The sequence below is a fragment of the Sciurus vulgaris genome (assembly GCF_902686455.1).
Source record: "Sciurus vulgaris genome assembly, chromosome: X".
Lineage (NCBI taxonomy): Eukaryota > Metazoa > Chordata > Mammalia > Rodentia > Sciuridae > Sciurus > Sciurus vulgaris.
The window spans coordinates 66,430,492-66,451,331 of NC_136471.1; the positions used below are offsets into that span (position 1 = coordinate 66,430,492).

The window sequence follows — 20,840 nt, forward strand, 5'->3', positions numbered from 1 at the left end:
ATTGCTAAGTTGCTCAGACTGGATTTTAGCTTGTGATCCTCCTGCTTCAGCCTCCCAAGTGGGCTGGGAGCAAGTTCACCAAGCCTCTAGTGGGAATTTACAGGTAAAAATAACTCAGATCTTAACCAAAATAAATCTAAATATGCTTGTTTACCCTGAACCAAATGATCTTAAGTATTCTAGAACAAGAATTGATGAGTCCAGCACAGGATTCTGGCAGATTACTCAGACCAAGATCCAAGATGGCTCCTATTAAATTTTACTCTTCCCTCTACTCAGTTTATCTGTTAGATTTCACTGTATACCTAAATAAAGTCATTTATTTAGCTATACACTAGCTATATTTATTAATTACTGATAATGAGCCAAGCAACCAGATAATATTTTATGTATATTTTCTCACTTAATTCTCAGAACACATGTTTAAGATGGGTATTATTATCCTCATTAAATATGGAGAATCTATAATTTAGAGAGGTTAAGTAAACTTGCCAAGGTTCAATGTAGGAACTGAACTTACTATTTAACTCCAGACTATTTATTTTTTTTTTACTTGCCTAGGAGGAGAGTTTATTTACTTACTATAGAAACTGTTTTAAAAAGATATTTATAGGATTAACCAAGTGGGGCACTGCTAGAAGACTAATTTGAGGGAAAAAGTAAAAAAAGACCTATCACCTAGAAACTCATTTAAATTTTAAAACATTTCACAAGTAGCACTAAAATGGTATGAAGAATTTACTTTACTAGTATAGGAAAATAAAAATGAGAAGAAAAACAAGTGTGAAATGAATGCCATAACCAGATAACAGTAGGAAACAAGTCCTGACTTCCAGTATTTTCCATCTTACTTAAGTTACTTAATTTAAATGTGAATATATGCAGTTTCACCAGAGTAATGGAATAAAATTTGTTATTTGTTGGGTCTGTCTTGTACTACTGTCTAAGACTATTTTCTTTTTAACTTCTAAAACAACATAGACTTTTTGCAATATCAAACTCTAATAAAACATTACACTGACATACCACAAAAATAGCCCAATGTTCTAAAATTTTAAACCTCAACTATCTTTCAGAATAAATTGGTCTAACAATTCTAGATTAATGGTTCAAATTTTCTATATAATAGTTACTCCATATTCCCAACCAAGAACTTTATAGAATTTAGAGTTTTTGACACGTAGGGTATTTATTTGGTTAGTTCTACTTACACAGGCCAAATTCAATGTTTCACAAATATAACTAAATTCATTCATTTCAAATATCAAAGTTTTGATGCTAACAGAAATTCAAAATGAATAGATCTAATTTCAAATGAAATGTTAGAATTTAGAAAACTTAACAGATGGGTAAATAAGCACAGGGGTTGCTTTAGTAAAAAATATATGAATCAATAGAACTAAAATTTCCAAAAGTCTTCTTAACAAAGTTTTCTTTAGGAGTATACCTGTTTGACATCTTTCCATTTCACAAAATAACATACACCTATGTATGAAATTGTGATCACAACTATATATCAAATACAGAAAGAATTCCTGTCTTCTAAGAGTTTAGAATCTATTTACCAAGGAAATACATAGGTTAACATATTTTAGATCAATATCATCCCTAACCACAAATTAGTGGATTTTACCAATATTAATTATAATTGATTTAACTGTAAATTAAGAAAAATATCTTGGGCTGGGTTGTGGCTCAGTGGTACAGCACTTGCCCAGCACATATGAGGCAATAAGTTCAATCACCAGCACCACATAAAAAATACTAAATAGGGCCAGAGATGTGGCCTAGTGGTTAAGTGTTCCTGAGTTCAATCCCCAGTACAAAAAAAAAAAAAAAAAAAAAAAAACTAAATAAATGGAATAAAGCTATTGGGTCCATCTACAACTAAAAATATTTTAAAATATATCTTAAAAATATAAAAACAATTAAGTTGACATTTGATTTTTATACCTAAATTTAATGAACATAAAAAATGGCATTAAAAAAAACACATCCTTTCATAAAACCAATAACCAAAAATACTATTAGAGAGTTAAATCACAAACCAGTGTATATCAGAAAGTAGTGGTTTCATATTTTTGTCTGCAATAAATAAGTTTCTCTTTTAATTTCTCATTTTAGAAGTGGCTTCAAATTATACAATGAAAATACCAATGAGAAACTTTAAGTAGTTCTTAAAGTCTTCAATTTTACTACGACAAGGGGTAGTAGAGGAAAACTTTGTTTTCTAGGCCATAACATTTATGTTTGTGTATAAATATATGTGTGTATGTGTATTCACCCCAGTTCAAATAAAAGGATGCAAAGATGTGTTCACTCTGTGGTTTCAAGTATGCCTTGGCACACTGCCACATGCCTCCAAGGGCACAAGTCTAAGATGCAAAGCTTTAGGTCAAACAAGGAATTGTTCTAACGTCCTAAAAGTGTTTCAACAACCTAAATATCTGTCCACAAATGAATGGATACACAAAATGTGGTTTACCTATACTATGAAATAAAATTTGAGAATACAAATGAATGAAGTACTAAAACATGCCACATGAATGACACTTGAAGTCATGCTAAGGATAAAAGCCAGACAAAAAGGTCTTATATTATAAAAAATATTCAGAATAGGAAAATCCATAGATTAGTGGATGCCTAGTGCTGGTGAGGATGGAGAAGATGGGGAATAACTGCTGGTGAGTATTAGGGCTTTTCATTTGTTTTTTAGGGTTACACAATATTCTAAAATTACTCCCAAGGTGATGGTTGCACAATTCTCTGAACATGCTAAAAGCCATTGAAATGCAAGTTTTAATAGAGGTGGATAGTTTGGTGTATGAATTATATCAGTAAAAATACAGAAGGAAAAACATATATAAAAATTTTAAATAGCATGTTTTACTTCCCTAGCAACTAAAATAGAATGAAGTATTAAAAGTAATAAAATATTAATTACACCTCAAGGCACTGAAGATGAACAATGGAAAGGAAAGTAAGAGGAACACCAAGTAAATATTCACTAGCATCAATCAGATGATTGTCATCCTTTGGAAGGAAACACATTCTACTTGGTAATAGGAGCATCTTCAGGAGTAAAGGGGGTCATGGCAAATTACGAAGTGTTACAAATAGTTAAAGTTTTGTATTAAATAGGAAAAATACTATATTACTTCCATTTTTAAAATATAAAAGCCCTAAAAGGGGCTGGGGAGATAGCTCAGTCGGTAGAGTGCTTGCCTTGTAAGCACAAGGCCCTGGGTTCAATCCCCAGCACCCAAAAATAAAATAAAATAAAATAAATTTTAAATAGTAAAAAAAGTAAAGTTTGAAATTTCAAGCAAAAATTACTTATGCTGAAATTAGTGTATTCCAGTGTTCTAAAAACTATCACCTTTTGAGCCAATAATTCACAAGGACATATATAACCACCTATTTTTTTAGTCCTGTTGTCGCTCCTGTAGAATTTATTTTGTACATTTTCCCACTCCAAATCATTTCTAACTCAACACAATTAATTTATCTTTTAGGAGACTAAGTCCATGATTCCTTTCTACATCATCAATTAACTACACAGGCATTCCAATCCTTACAACATTCAAATATAATGTACCCAGGTTTACTCAGTCTGACAGCAGTGTCAAAGAATCATTGAAATGGAGAGAACTTTAAATATTATTTAGTCCAGCCCACTCATAAAAGTGAATTCAGTCATTTAGCCAAGTTACACACCTAATAAACAGCACCTCCATGTCTACAATCCACTTTTTCTGATACTTATTACTCTGGGTTTTTCATATGGAACCAAATGACATATTTGATGACATTATCCAAAAATAGTAGTGTCATTTCTAATTTGAGCAAAGTATCATGGGTTCTAGTTCTCCATCACTAATTTCAGTTTCAAAATCTCTGTTACCTTATGTTTCCTGTTTACCTTTTATCCCAATTTACCATTTGTATTTTCTGCTTTTACTCAGATCTTGAGTTTTTATGATCACATTCCTGCTTCTTTTATTTCAGATATTTCTATCTCCTCTGTAATTCAGAACAACCCTGCCTGCATTCATTTATTTTGTTGACTATCAACAGAGTTTTAACATCTCCATCAAAAAGACTACTTTTAAGAGGCTACTAAAACACTTGGCCACAAAAGTAGGGAGGTTTTTTTTCTTTAAAAAGAAAAAATGTATACTATTAATAACAAATTTCTCAGGAAAAGCATCAGAATAAAATTAATTACCAAGTGCATGATTTTGCCTATATCACTTTATATGCATCTAACTACTCTGAATTGGTGAAAACACTTCCTTTTCCAGATTTATTAACAATACTACTTAAAATGTATGTTAGAAAGCCAATTTAACAGAATGAATCAAACAACATTACTCTATGTAAATTTATGAATACACAAATGGTATGCCTTTACGCCATGTACAGAGAAAGCCAATTTAAAATTTCCTACACCTGGTAATTTATACATAAGTATAAATATATTTACAACGTGACATAATTATGTACTTACTAATGCAACCTAAGGGGGCTGGGAATATAGCTCAATTGGTAGAGTGCTTGCCTAGCATGCACAAGGCCCTGAGTTCGATCTCCAGGACCACACAAAAAAACAACTAATGCAACCTAAGTTTTTCATTTCCAGTAACAATATTTCTATATTCCAAGTTTGCTTACTTCAGTCCTCCCACAAACTACAAAAATTAAGTATACCACTGACACAGATTATTTTAAGCAAATAATAAGCCTTATAATTTTATTTTTCTAGTAAGAGAATAATTTTTCGTTGTAGGTCTTCCTTTCCTTAATTTATTTTTGATATTTAGTATGTTCTTACTTTTAAAAAAGAAAAAATGCAACAAAGAAAATGCTTTACCAAAATCCTGCATAATCATGGTATGGGCCATTCTAGAGTCTGATGTGTGCAATCCAAGACTTCCTCCACCTGAATCCATACTTAGCAAAGTTCATTCAAAAATATCTGTAAAAGAAATGAATTTAAAAATAGTTTACATTTATCTCAAGTCAGTTGTTTTGAGAAAAAAAAAAAGCAACTGAAAATATGCTTCTCAACCAGGTGTGCAAAGCTTATTACAAACAAAACAAAACAAACAAACAAAAACCCCAAAAACCTAATTTGATGGTTTATGTGATAACTATAATTAAAAAAGGGGTAGGTGGAAGTAAACCAAAGATTATGGAGAATAAGGCACGGTAAAGGTGATGAGCCATAGAGAAATGATAGAAGCAAGCAAAAGAACAAAACTGCAGAATTGAGGTTAAGATTGAAATACAGGTTATAAAAGAAGAAAAAGAACAAGATGAGAACAGACAATAGTTGGGATATTTATACATTACTAGAGGACTCAGATGTCTAGTATTAGTGAATTTCATCCAGTAGCTCTCATCCATTTCTTCCAGACCCAGATCAGCCCTGCAGCGGAGCTCTGCAGATAAACTTGTATTCACCTCTGGCTCCTGGGGTTCTACTTATAATGTAAAATGTTCTATCCCAGTTTCCCTGGAGTTCTTTGAACCAGTAAGGACTTCTGGCCTCACTCTACTACATTCTCTTGTCTCACAGTTTTGAGGACTCATGAAACATGACTGCTTCCTAAATATGGTAAAGATAAGATCAATCACATACAAACATTTAGCAAAGTATTTCAGCATATCATTTTAATTGTACAACTGATTTTTTTTTCAGTAGTGATAAAAAAATCATGCTAGCCTCATGGTGGTTTTGAAAGCAAAGGTTCAACTTATTTCATTTGAAAATGATTTATCATAGATTTAAGATCATCAGAGAGTAAGGAACATAAAGCTAAATGCTGACAATCTATTTCTTATAATTACTTATGTGCATTTACCTTTCAAATGTAAGATTCTAAGTAAATCAAACAAAAAAAGTATAAACTTCATAAGGCATTTATCACATTTTCATTTAGAAAGTGTTTAATACACTCGGATATACTGCTCAAAAGATGATATGTGTATATATATATATATAATATATAATGAAAGTTTTACAAAGCTGCCATGTAAAACAAAATCTATTCTTAAATGCTGAGAGATTGCTAAGTGTTTTCTTCCTCTGCCTTAAGGCTCTACAGTACACAATAGGTAGAAGAACTTCACAGGGTAATTCCTTAGCAACACTGGAGCTAAATACAACATATGCATAAATATGCTATAGCAGTGAGTGACATTTAAGGATCAAAGGCTTCAAAGAATCAAAGGATTCAGACAAAATTATTTATCTATACCTAAGTAAAATTACCTAATTTTAGAAATTCTTAGCCTTTTAAAATATTTTTTTCAAACATCAAATTGTTTCAGCTTTCTGCTAAACAACATGAGATCAAGAGGCCAAGAGAGTTCAGAATAAATTACCTGTAAGCTCACAAAACAAATTAAAATGCAATAAAGACTTATTTTTAACACTTAACTACTCTTTGGTCTTCAATTTAATTGATCTCTTTATAACAGAACAATTATAAATGATTTAAATTTATTTAATAGTTAAATAAAAGATTAAATAACTTGTTAATCACCTTCATATGATTGCCTTGAAGAAATTGTAGATTTTCTCACACATTGTAAAGTAAAATCTGCAGCAATTTCTCCTTATTTTTCCTTCTGAACTATGTTATTTTCTTTGGGAAAATGTTCTTTTTACCTATTGTAAAAATATATTCAAAATTAGATATTTTAAAACATTCTACAACAAATCCCTTACACAACTTAGGAATGTTTTTCTTTACACTTCAACTTTCAGGATGAGGCTGGGAAGAGCTCATGTGCTCAAATCTGTGTTTATCGAAAAAGCAATCAAAAGGGATGCCAAGAGAAACAACTATCTACTGCAACATGTGCAATGTTATTACGCTTAAAATTTGACCACTTGATTAAACCAAAATCTTCTCTTAAAATTCATTTTAAATCCACTAGGAATACTTTATTTTGGAAAGTATAAGAGAACCAAGAGCAAGGTTTCTCCTTGCTAAATCCATACAAAAATCACCACCCTAGTACTCAATGAAGTGTAAAAATTACAACATATAGTGCAAATATTATGAGAAGAATCAAACTGTATGAATACCAAATAAATAAATTGGAGCACCGTTTTTTTCACACAGGAACTTTCAATAAGGTCAATAACAAATGAGGCAAGAGAACAGCAGTTTGTTAAGCATTCAATAACCAAGAGATAGCTAGATTTCTCAATCTTCTCTAGAGTGTACCTCAATATCCTTATGGTATGGAGGTAACATACCAAGTATGCTTCAAGTAAACATCTTTCCATCAATGCACGAGGAGCAGAAATCATGAAAATAGAATTTTACTCGCATATGTGTCCTCTAAACATAGCTTATTCAGGACCAAGCTTCTCAGTGTTGTCAATAGGGTGAAGCACAGAAGAGAAAAGATAAGGCGGCAGAGCAGGAGAATGCGAAAGTAGTATTTGTAGAGACAGAAGACAAAGGAACCCTGGCAAGTAGCAGTATTGCAGCTTTGGACTCAGCCCTCTTCCCGCATAAGTCTCCCTTTCCCACAACCATGCCAAGTTTCAATCATTTCAAGCAGAACGCACACACGTGCCCTTTAGGATATTACCCATCTGTCTCGATCTTAAACCCAGGGAGAGAACCTTCGCACTGGAAATGAAGAGACCGATGAGACAAGAATACCCTTTCCTCCCCTCCTCCCTCTTCTCACTTGGTGCAGCGGTCGCCACCGCCACTACCCACGCCGTGCTGCCCAGCCCCTCAGCCGCCTCCCGCTCCCTCTGCCCTGCTACGTGGGAGACGGCTGGGAACCAAAATGGTGGTGTTTTAGTGGAGGCGACAGTTGCCGCACACAGCACCCCCCTCCCAGGCTGTGAGGGCTCCCTACTCCCTAAAATGCCCGATTGAGTGCCACTTCTTTGCAAATCCTGCCATCCCTCACGCATTCCAAAGGTTACCATCAGCAGCGGGCGGGGGAACAGAAGCGACACGGTGGGGGGCGAGACTGAAAGGAACATGGTGGGGGGTCGCTGAGAGAAAATGTCAAGGGGACGCCGCATTCTTCACTTCATCGTTTTGTTTTCCGCCATTTTCCCGTCACCCTAAACCACCGACGGCCTCAACGACGGCTGTAGCTCCCTGGGGCTCTGGCCTAGGGTAATAAGAGGGTGGCTACCTGTTTATGTGTGTGTCGCGGGGCGGGGGGAACCCTTACTTTCTTCAAATCCTTCAGTCCCTGCCAGCGGCTGAGAACTGTTCGCCTGAGGGTGAGGGAAAGCCTAGAGAATAGACGCCACTTCCATTGTTCCCTTCTCCTCACACTGTATACTGGGTGTGAGCTTCTCCTGCCCTCACACAGGAGGAACTGAGTGCGGCGGACCCAAGTCCCTTCAGTTTCTCTTCAGTAGTCTCCTTACCTGCGGCCGCCGCCACCGCCACCGCCGCCACCACCGCCGCCGCCTCCGCCGCCGCCGCCAATCGCACTAGGACCTTGATCTGGATTGCTGCGGGGGGGGGGGGGGGCGGCAGCTGTGGATCCGTAAGGTCCTCACATTAAGGTTTCCGAGGTTCCGCAGCCCGAGCCAATCACAAGCTACTCTGCGTCTGGGAGGCGCGTCGTCTTGTCCTCCTTTATATCGCTGCTGACATGCTGAGGTTGCATTACGTCACGCTACCCTTGCTGCAGGGTAGGGGGCCACGAGGGAACGCGCGCAGGCGCGCGCGCGGGAGATTGAGGAGCCCGCGCTGGGTTTGTGCTTGGAGACCCCGCGGACTTGCAGCGGGGGCTGCAGCGCTGGTCGAATCCAAGTGCGCAAGCCCAGATCTTGGCGCGCCCCTGAGGAGTTTCCGTGGGAAGATTTTCTGTTTTCCAGGTTTCCCAAGGGAGATGAACAGGGTGGGGAGGGGGAAATCAATGACAGAATGACCACTCTTTGAATCTCTAATATAAATTGGATGGCACGAAACAAAACAAACAAACAGAACCGGCCCGACCCTTGAGGATTTGACAAATTAGGCTGACCAGAGAGATTAGAGGTGTTCTTCTCCACCAAAACAAAACCAAAAACTGTGTGTTTTGCTGTTTCCTCTTACCCTTCTTTTTATATTTCCTAATGGTAGACAGTAATGAAGAAAGTAAAGGAGAGTTAAAAGCATGGAAGAGAAAGGTGGACGAGGAACCTAAATGCAGTGAACACTAAATATTTCTTGAACGTGTCACTTTCAGCTTCTGTCAGCATCTGGAGAACAGTAAGAAATTCTGTGGATGAGGGGTGGAGAAAAGAGTGATGAGATATGACTGAAAGGCAGGTGAGGACCAGATTGTATTTGCAAAGTATCTTACATTCTGATAATTTATCTTTAACTCTATAATCTTTTGAAATTGATAGCAGTACTTTAGTGGGGAAAGGATACAATCCTTTGAGAAAATAGTAAGTCATTACCCGTGTATAATTTGAATATTTATAAATAAACATGTTATTATTGTGAATTATCTAGAAGACAATATTTGAATGCAGGAGTACAGGATCTGACTCATATCAGTCCAGGAGGTACTAAACTTTCTCTGTAAAGGGCCTGGTAGTAAATGTTTTGATTTTGTAAATAGTAACAAGTAAATTTTAAATTTTGTTAGTGCCATGGGGGTGGGAGGGATAGAATCCTGGACCTCACACATGCTGCACAAGTGCTCTACCATTGAGTTATACCACCAGCCTAGTAAAATATTTTTGAGGGTCATACCATATCTCACAAATACTCAACTCTGCCATTGTAACCTCAAAGCAGCCATAGACAATATATACACAAGTGAGCATGGCCATAATACAGTAGAACTTTATTCATGAAAACTAACATTAGAATTTTTATTTCATTTTTCTATGCCATGAAAATTATTATTTCTTGACTTTTTTCACTATTTGAAAATATAAAAACCATTCGTAGTTACAGGTCATTAAAAAAAAAACAGGCAGTTGTTCATATGTGGCATGTGGACCATAGTTTTACGGTCCTAGTAGTTATCATTCATTTATACTTTTATTTTCCTTCCTAGATGAACAAAGGTATTTTATGAGTGTGTTCCCATGCGTGACATGTATTTTCCTATTTTATACCCTGGCAAACACTACTTAATGGTCTTTTAGTGACAGTTCCAACAGATAACTAAGAAAAGAAAGTTGAAAAGTCGTGGGGTTTTTCTACCAATCAACTTGGTGAATTGTACACTGTAGTAGATAATTTTTAAAACTTGAAGATCATCCTTTCTTCTTTTCCTCTTCAAAAATCTGGTCATTCAAAATATCCTGAGAATTCTATCTTCTTTATTTCTGTGTAGTTGAACCTTTTTCCCCAATTCCTAATATTATTATTTTGTTCAGATTCACATTCTTTCTTACCTGCATCATTGCAACACTCTGCTTAGTAGTCCTTCTGGGTCCCTATACTCAAAAAATGCCAGAATTTTTTAAAAAGTCACCAAATTAGGAAAACATCTCATATTGAGATTCCCCACTCCTTTCTCACTTCAGTTGAAGTTCTGGCCAATTGCGACTGTTATAATGTCTTCCGACTCATTTCTTTGCTACAAGTCTCTCTACTCCACTAGATATCTTTTACAGCATAGAATCTACATCAACAGAGTTAACTTGCATCACAAAACTAATATCTCACTACTCTGCTTAAATGTTGCTGTCAATTGCTCCTAGATCTCTTGGCACCCAGGTAAGGATAGAATGGTTGTGGTAATTCCAGCTAGCAACAGTGGGGAAGACCATTCAACACAGGCCTTTTGGGTATTGGGTTAACATTTAAAGGAGGAAACTGACTACTTTGTGGAAGAACTATTAAGCAGGGCAGTTTGTGCTATTTTTTAAGAATAGTGTTGTTTTTATATCCATGCTTTAGTATTTCTGCATTTTCATAGTAGCTGCAAGACCAATAATATTAATGAGGTGCTATAAACTGATATAATTTATAGCTTGCTTGTTTTTATAGCTTGATACCTTCAACCTTCTGCTGCCCTCTTCAAATCTTAGCCATCTAAAAGTGGTATGCTATGGGGACACTTAAACATCAAGTAGTGTTGTCTCTTTTTCCATATAGTTACCAGATGGAAGATTTCCTCAACTCCTGTCTTTATGAAAGAGATTTGTCAAGAGACACAGTTAGAAAAAACATAAACTGGTTTGTTTGTTTGTTTTTTGTTTTTGTTTTTTTTTTCTTTGTGAGATGAAAATAAATATATATATATGATATAGAGCAGGCCTCCTCCAAGAGAGGAAGGGATGTGGGGTTTCCTGCCAGGTAGGTTTTTATATTTGGGCTTGGACCTTCCCTCACACATTATGAATTTGGGCATGGGATTATTTTGGTTCCCCGCCATGACTTAAGTGTTGCACCTGTGCCAATTTTGCCATGTTGGAAAATTTCCAGCATAGAATACAGCCATTTTCTCCAGATTGACAGAGCTATCTGGCCACAAGAAAGCAGTCCCTAAGAAGTACAGCTTTCAGGTGGGTACCATCCAGGGGCAGAGACTGAATTTCCTTTCCCCACTTCCCTTGCTCAAGTCTATCTAGGCACCTATTCTAATATGACTATGGAGTCACAGTGTGTCAACAATTATACTGTCATTTATGTGAGCCTCATCTGTGAAAACTTATATCCTCTTCTTGTTTCTCTGTACTTCTCACAATTCCCAAGAATATAATCCAAAATAAATGAAAATAAGCATAGTCAAATACTCAAAATTTCCAGAAGACCACCCTGTAACTGAATACTGTTTTACATTACCAACACTCACATTTGTATTTACATGCACACAAGCACCAGATAGTACTAATTTAATTGTCCTTGGATGATTTGAAATAAAGGGATTAGACTTCATTTGTAAATTATATGATTCTACCAGGTGTACTGTACAGAATACAATTTCTTCATAGAGTGGTGAGGGAAGTGAGTCATCCCATAGCATACAAGAAGGAAAGCCACAATCGAAATGCCATTTCAGAGTCATATTCATGTGGTGAGCAGCAATTTAGTTTCAGTAAAACAATAAAATATATAATATTAAATTAATACTGTTAATTTATTAATTTTATTATTTATTGTTTGGTTTTATAATTGTAAAAACTTCAGAAGCCCAAAGCATATATTTCTTACTTGCACTTATACTTGTTTAAGCAAAAGTATAAGAAAACTAATTTAAGTCACCACTGAAGAATACAGTTTTTCCTTGTAATAGTCTATAATAAAAATATAAAAAGACACACAATAGTCTATAAATACCATCCTACACAAAAAGTACTAGAACTCATTGGGGGAAATAGCAAATTCCCTAATTCAGATGGGAAATAAGTGTGATGACAGTGTGTCATTTTGATGTCAGAGAGCAAAGAAACCATCAAGACTAATGTGATCATGTCCAAAGTGTACATAAGCATAAAAATAACAGTACCTGAGAATGATGGAATCACATCAAATATGTAAAAAATGTATGAGCTGAGTAAGGATAAATAGAGAAATCCTCCCATTCCCAAAGAAAAACATCAGTGGATTCCATTTTTCTTTTATGCATAAAACATCAACTCCATATTCTGACAATTAACAATAAGAAGTTCCCACCATTTAATTCTACTTTTCCTATACAAACAATTTTAGGATAAATAAATAGGCTTAGTTGGATTAGACAAATTTTGTTTGTTTTACAAGAAGTATCATTAGTAAATGTAGCCAATTACCATTTCACAAGCTCAAATGAAATAACAAATTCTAGCAAGATCATCAGTTGGTGAAACATGAACCACTATGGAAACCATTATGAAAGTTCTTTAAAAATCTAAAAATGAAACTATTATATGATCCATCCATACTGTTCCTGCATATTTATTCAAAGTAATTAAAGACAGCATACTCTAGAGATACATGCATTCCTGTGTTTATTGCAACACAATTCACAATAGACAAGTTATGGAATCTCTTTAGGTGTTCATGAACAGAAGAATGGATGAAGAAAATATACAGAATGGATTTTTATTCAACCATAAAGAAGAATGAAAGGATTTGCAGGAAAATGAATAGAATTAGGAAGCAACAAGTTATTTGAAATAAGCCAGGCTCAGAAGTACAAGTATCATGTATTTTCCATCACACATGAAGCTAGAGAGTAAAATGAAAAAAGTGGTTCTTATGAAAATACAAGAGAGATCATTAAGGTAGAGGAAGGGGACTGAAAGAGAGAAGGGTAAGGGGAGGTGAAATTGAACAAATTATGCTATATTCATATAAGAATGTGTTACAGTTAAACCCACTTCTGTATAACTAATATGCACTAATATAAACATCATTAGACAAATGAAAATGAAGATCCAAAGGAACTATCACTATATATCTATTAGATCAAGTAAAATAAACATAATTATCATATCAAATTCTGGTGATTATCTTACTAAATTGATGAGGCTGGCCTCGAATTTGTGATAATCCTTCCTCAATCTCCTGAGTCACTGGAATTGAAGGTACGTGCCATCACACATTGCTTTTTATCTTATTTATCATGGTAAACAAACTTAACTTTAGATCAACATTCATAACATGTATTAAATTTTACAAAAAATATTTTTAACTAAAGGAACAATGCTGTAAAGTCTATTTCTATGATGTAGTCGTCTTACATAACTGAAAATTTATATCCACTTACCCATTGAACAGCAACTCACCATTTCCCATTCTTCCAGTGCCTAGCAACTAATTTTCTATTATTTTTCTCTGAGTTCAACTATTTAGAAACTGTATGTAAGTGAAGTTATGTAGTATTTGTCCTTCCGTATCTATCTTATTTCACTTAGAATAATATAATCTGTTTCTCATGTTATCACAAATTGCAGGATTGCTTTCAATTTAATAGGTGAATAGCATCCCATTGTGTCTATATGCCATTTTATTCATTATTAGTTGGACTTTTAGATTGTTTCCAGATCATGGCTATTGTGAACAGTGCTTCAGTGAACATGGTAGTGCGGATCTCTTCCAGATCCTAATTTCATTTCTTTTGGATATATACCCCAAATTTAAATTATAGATTATATGTAGTTTTATTCCCAATTTTCTGAGGAAACTCCATACTGCCTTTTATGATGATTGTACTAATTTACTTTCTCACCAATAATGTACAACTGTCCTTTTTCACATCCTTGCCAGCAATTTCTGTCTTCTGATGTTTTGATAACAGCAATGCTAATAGATGCAGAAGTGGGATTATTTTTCACTTTGGTTTTGATTTGCATTTCCTCGATGATTGTTATTGTTGAGCATCTATTTATGTATTTACTGACGTTCTGTATGTAGTCTTTGAAAAATGTTTATTCAAGTTCTTTGCTCATGTTTTAACTGGGTTATTTTATTCCATTTTAATTTTTATTTTTTGCTAGTGAGTTGTAGTGGTTCAATATATATTTTGAAGATTAGCCTTAGTATATCTGAGAACGTTTCTTCCATTTTGTAGGTTTACTGTCTCCTCTGTTGATTGTTTCCTTTGTTTTGTAGAAACTTTTTTTTTTTTTATGTAGTCTCACTTGTTCATGTTGGCTTTTATTGCTTGTGTTTTTGGTGTCATATCTAAGAAATCATTGCTGGGACAAATATCGCAGAACTTTGCCCTTGTTTCCACCTATGAGTTTTAAGGTTTAAGAATTTATGTTTAAATCTTTAATCCATTTTAAATTGATCTTTGTGTATGCTGCTAAAAAAAGATTCAGTGTCATTCTTTTGTATATGGATATCCAGTTTCCCAGCACTGTTTGTTGAAAAGACTGTCATTTCCCTAGTTTTGCTTCTTTGTTTATTCATACTGAGAATTAAACCCAGGGTTACTGAAGCACTGAGCAGCATTCCCAGTCCTTTTTTGTTTCAATTGTAGACAGACACATTACCTTTATTTTATTTATTCATTTTCATGTGGTGCTGGAAATCAAACCCAATGCCTCATGCATGCTAGGCAAGTACTCTACCACTGAGCTAAAATCCAAGTCCCTCAGCCCTTTTTTATATTTTTATTTTGAGACACAGCCTTGCTAAGTTGCTTAGGGCCTTGCAAAGTTGCTAAGGCTGGCTTTGAACTCAATACTCTCCTGCCTCAGACTTCCAGGCCTCTGGGATGACAGGCCTACACCATGGCGACCAGCTCACATTTGTGTATTCTTACCACCTTGTTGAAGATCAATTGGTCCCATGCATTTCTTAATTTATTCGGGGGTGCTCTCTACTGTTCATTGATACATATGTCTGATTTTATGCCAGACCATACTTCCTTCATTACTGTAACCTTGCAATATATATTGAAATTGGAAAAAATTATGCCTATAACTTTATTCTTCTTATCAAAATTGCTTTGGATGTTTAGGAATATTTATGGTTACATATAAATTTCATGATTATATCGTCTATCACTTGTAAAAAGTATTATTGGAATTTTGATAGGAATTTCACTGAAACCATGCATTGCTTTGGGTAATCTGGGCATTTTGATGATATGGAGTCTTTCATCCCATGGCCATGTGATATCTTTCCTTTCTTACCATATATTGTGTCTTATTTAATTTCCTTCATCAATGTTCTGGTGTTTTTAGTTTAGAAATCTTTCACTCGCTTTGTTTATTCCTAAATGTTTTATTATTTTAGATGCTATTGTAAATGGAATTGTTATTTTAAATTTCCTTTTCAGATAGTTCATTGTTAGTGCACTGATTTTTATGTTGATTTTAGTTCCTACAACTTTACTGAATTTATTAGTTCTAACAGGGTTTTGTGAAATCTTTAGGATTTTCTAGATATAAGATCTAGTCGTGGGCTGAGGTTGTAGATCAGTGGTAGAGTGCTTGCCTAGCATGTGTGAGGTTCTGAGTTCAATTCTCAGCACTGCATATAAGTAAATTAAAAAATAAATAAAATAAAATAAAGCTCCATCAACAACTAAAAAATGTTTAACAAAAAAATCAAGTCAGATGCAGAGATAATTTTACTTTTTCCTTTCTCATTTGGATGACTTTTGTTTTCTTGTGGAATTACTCTGCCTAGTACTTCTAGTACCACATTAAATAGAAGCAGTAAGAGTAGACATCCTTGCTTTATTCCTGATTTCAGAGAAAAAGGTTTCAGTTTTTCACTACTGAGTATGATGTTAGCTATGTGTTTATCACATATAGTTTTTGTTATAGTGAGATAGATATATTTCTGTAACTAAAATGTCAAGAGTTTTATCATGTAACAATGTTGAATTTTGTCATATGCTTTTTATGCCTGCATCTAATAGAATCATGCAATTTTTATACTTAAATCTGTTAATGTGCTATACCACAGTAATTTAGTTTGCATATGCAGAAACATCCTTGCATCCCGGGATAAATTCCACTTACTTGCCATGAATAATCTTCTTTATTAGTGCATTTTAATTACACAAAATAATGGGTTTCATTGTGATATATTCATATATACATAAAGCATATGTGGATCAACTCCACCCTCCCCTAACCCACCCAATTGTCCCCTACCCACTCCCCTCCTTTTCTCTAATAGTCTCCCTGCTAGTTTTCTGTTATTTACCCCTCTGGATTGCACATATAATGGAAAACTTATGACACTTGTCTTTCTGAGTCTGGCTTTTCTTGCTTAACCATATGATCCTTTTCATCTATTTTCCTGAAAATTGCATTGATTTTGCTCTTCTTTATGGATGAATAATACTCCATTTTTTGTGTGTATATATATGTGTGTGTGTGTGTGTGTGTGTGTGTGTGTGTGTGTGTGTGTACACTGCATTTTTCTTTATCCAATCATCCTTTGACAGGCAGCATCTATTTCCTCCAATTTGTTGTTGAAAAACTGAATTATTTGTCCTGTAGAGTCACCTGCAGTCTGTATTTTTCCAATTACACCTACATGGTGGTTTTAACCTATTATTCTTTTCATGTGATTCCTCATCTAGGTCCTTGTTGATATCTAGTGCTATAATTTTAATATGTCCCCCAAATTTCATGTGTTGGAAACTTAATTTCTAATGCAATATTGTTGGAAGTCATGTCCTATAAAGATGTGACTAGGTCACAAAGGCTCTATTCTCATTAATGGATTAATGTAATTATTGCATGAATGGGTTAATTTTTGTGAGAGTAAGATTATAATAAATATGTGTTTGACTCCCTCTTGTTGACTTACTCTCTAGTGTTTTCTGCCTTCTGCCTTGGGATGATGCAGCAAGAAGGCTAAAGACCAGCACGTTGATACTGGATTTTCCGGCCTCTAAAACCATAAGAAATATATGTCTATTGTTTGTAAATTAGTCAGTCTGTGTTATTCGGTTATAGAATACAAAACAGACTCAGAGGGAGCATGACAATGTTGAAACTTTGATTTCAAACTTTTGGTTTCCAGAATTGTAAGAGGATAAATACCTGTTGTAGTATCACCCAATTTGTGCCAATTTATTATGGCAACCATGGGAAAATAATACAGTAGGTTAGAGCATTGATGTTAGAGTCAGGTCTGAATTTTTGACTTTCCTCAGTCACTTACCAGCTGCAGGATTTTTCCTTTCGAACTCATCCCCAATCCCTGACAAGGACAATTACTCTGGTGATCATTATCTAGAACTACCTTTTTTCCCTGCCCCTCTAGTTCATTACTTTAAACAAGTGCTCTTACTTTTGACAATAGAATTAATCTCACATACATTTTGAAAACTATTCTGAGTGTCCCTGGGCAAGAAGCACTAGGGAAGTTTTAACTTTTCTACACCTGGCCATAGTAAGCACTTATTAGCTTTCAGCTTTAGTGTTATTAAGGAAGGCAAAGCCACAAAAGAAGGCAAGAAAAGTACTGGCATTAGTATATAATGTATATTCTCTCTCTCTCTCTCTCTGTCTTCTCTTCCCTCCCCAGGCTATTATTTACATAAAGAACAATTTAGTTTCATTTTGTAATTTGAAAGCAATAGATGATGTATTCCTAACTATGATTTTTACCTACATTTTTTAAAAAAATTTTTTAGATGTTGATAGACCTTTATTTTATTTGCTTACTTATATGTGGTGCTGAGACTCGAACCCAGTGTCTCACACATGCTAGGCAAATGTTATACCACTGAACCACAATCCCAGCCCTGATTTTCACCTATGTTAAACCTGTACTTCCAGAGCCATAAAAAGTGCACAATGTTTTCTCATTTCTATACTTAAGAATATATTCTTTCCCTTTAGTTCTAAGCATATGGATTTTCAATGTCAATGGGGAAAATATCATTATGTTAATATAGTGACCAATCTGATTATATCTATTGAACTAAGATTCTGGGCACTGAAATACTAGCCTGCTTATAGCTATCAAGGGAATTCCTCAATGTCACTAATTAGTTCACCAGTGAGTAGTAGTGTTACTACAGGAAACCTGGGCAAGTAACTAATTAAACATATAGTATAATGCTTCATTTTAATTATGTAATTTTTACAAAAACAATATACATGGGTTATAGTTGGTCTCAAATATATCTACCTATATCAGATATGAAACTGTCAAAATGTGGAGTTCCAATCAGAAATCTTAACATATTCACCAATTATGTATTTGAAAAGTTAGCATGCTACTATCAATTGTTAGCTTTTTTAAATGGAAAACAATTCTGAAGAAAACAATTTCTGTAGGATTCTAACTAATACAAAGGATTTATCTCACATAGGGGAAACATAACTGGATCTTCTTCTGAACTACCCAAATGGATAAAGTCTAGTAAGATTATCAAGACTTCAGAATTTCAAGAAATTTTCAAAAGGATGAAACAGGCTCTGAATTCTTCTAAGGTTGGATGCTCCACCTTTTTCAAATCCATCTATAATAGTGTCCTACAAAATTGGATGTTTTGCTATAACAACATGAAAATATAAAACATCTTGTAATATATATCAATGAAAATCTTTTGCTCAAAGAAAGAAAATTACTTTCTTTCTAGAAATAAGATATGAAAATTTTACAGACTTTGAATAACTCAGGGCATAATGTTTTCTTAAGAGTTTCCTTTTGAAATCAATCCCAATCCATGACAAAGATAATTAATTGTTCTGGTGATTATTATCTAAAATTCTCTTTTTCCCTGTTCCCCTAAACTATACTTCAAACAGACTTTCCCACTTTTGACTTCATAGAGTCAAGCATGCCAACATGTTGAAAACTATTCTGAATAACCCTGGGCAGGAAGCCTGTAGAAAGCTTCCTTCTAGAGAGGTATTTGGCACAGTATCAAACTTCTTTCTTACTGTTGATGACCTGTGTCTTTCATTCAGTTACAATAATTATACAGCAACATTTTGTTGCCCTGACTCATTGTTCTAGGATTTTTGTTACCCAGTCAACAGGTTCTAAATCTCTGCTAAATATCTTTCTAGATCTAACTCACTTTCTAGACCTTCATCTAGATACTTTTGACACGTCCTTCAGGATTTGGATATGTCTTGAAAGGAAACTGAAAAGTTACCTTATCTATACTCTTCATTTTAAAGAGGAGGACACTGAGAATTTGATCCATCCTTTCTGTCTGGCACTATGTTTTCTACCTGATTCTCTAGGCTTTTGATGACATCTCTGAAATTCCCTTTTCTGCCTTACTAAAAATGTCCTTTTTCTAGCCTAATAAAAATTTCCACCAAGTATTCACCTAATCTTACCATGTTTCTAGATTATAAGTGTCAATAACATAAACGTTGTGGGCCAGGAAATGGGAAAAGTCTTAAGATAAAATATTATTTTTATCATAATTAGAAAATATTACTACTGTGTATCTCAACTAGATATGAAAGCACAAACCTTAAATATATGCTGCATAGACCAGTCATAATTATACGTACTATGTGCCCAAAGTATCTATTAAGATAAACATTGAAGTGTACAGGAAAAAGGGAAAATTCCTCTGAAACTGTTAAAAATTCCATAAGGGGTGAATATTCCTTCAGAAATTAGCATGAACAAATTTGTATACAAAACTATAAAGTTGTCGCTATTTCAAGGATAGTGCTAAAACAAGAACTATTATGGATAAAATTAAAATAATCTAAGCTAGATACTTCTACCTATAAAAGTAATGTAAAGTGGAGTGTTCCTTCTTTAAGTGTTTAGTACAAATTCTTTCTTGGTTGAGAACCTATGGGGGTACTTACCCCATAAACATACTATTAACTTGGCTAATTTTATCTCTTTCTTTTAGTAATGAGGAGCAAAGAATATAAGGACTTGTGATCATGTTTGGCAATGTCAGAAAGTCAAGCCAAACTCAGCAGTGAGCCTAACAGGAAGGAGTTGTAAACCAAATTGCCTTTGTCATGATGAGATACATGTATGAGTCAACAAACGGGCCTGATCGCATAATTAATTAAGTCAGGCAGTCCAGGTGTAATATCTCAGAAGACTTGTCAGAATGAAAAAGAAGAAAGAGAGAGAGGTAGAAGAAAAGTTTGGAAAAGTCAGCTAAGGCAGTTATAATTAACCATGTACTATAAGATCAAACATGGAAGAAGCCTTTGTTCACATTAGCCTTATTCCCATATTAATTTGTGGTAGCCAATAGCTATGATTTTGGGCTACCTTTTTCTGGGTGCTGTTTTAAGTGCTTTATATCTCTTGTTCCATTTAATCTTCACAACCACCCTATGAAGTACATGGTATTTTCCTCATTGTGGAGTGAATGAAACTGAGGCATAAAGGATACATCACTTACCTAATGTTACATGGCTAGTAAGTGGAGAAGCTAGGATTTTAATTCAGCAGGCCATCTACAGAAATATTTAAAGCTGTTAACCA

At 34.6% G+C, this 20,840-nt stretch overlaps 1 protein-coding gene across 6 annotated transcripts in view; it reads right to left on the minus strand.

Moving 5' to 3' along the window:
* ZNF711 (zinc finger protein 711) overlaps positions 1 to 8,441 on the minus strand; it is a 30,433-nt gene extending 21,992 nt beyond the window's left edge. Inside the window, exons 1-3 of one of the 6 annotated variants that reach the window (XM_079123019.1) lie at positions 6,552 to 8,403; positions 5,467 to 5,611; positions 4,874 to 4,978 (exon numbers count right to left, since the gene is read on the minus strand). In XM_079123019.1, coding sequence (XP_078979145.1) covers positions 4,874 to 4,952 — 79 coding nt within the window. In that variant the 5' untranslated portion in view covers positions 4,953 to 4,978; positions 5,467 to 5,611; positions 6,552 to 8,403. The other 5 variants (XM_079123017.1, XM_079123018.1, XM_079123021.1 and 2 more) reach the window with 5 other exon arrangements.
* Between the last annotated feature and the right edge of the window lie 12,399 nt (positions 8,442 to 20,840).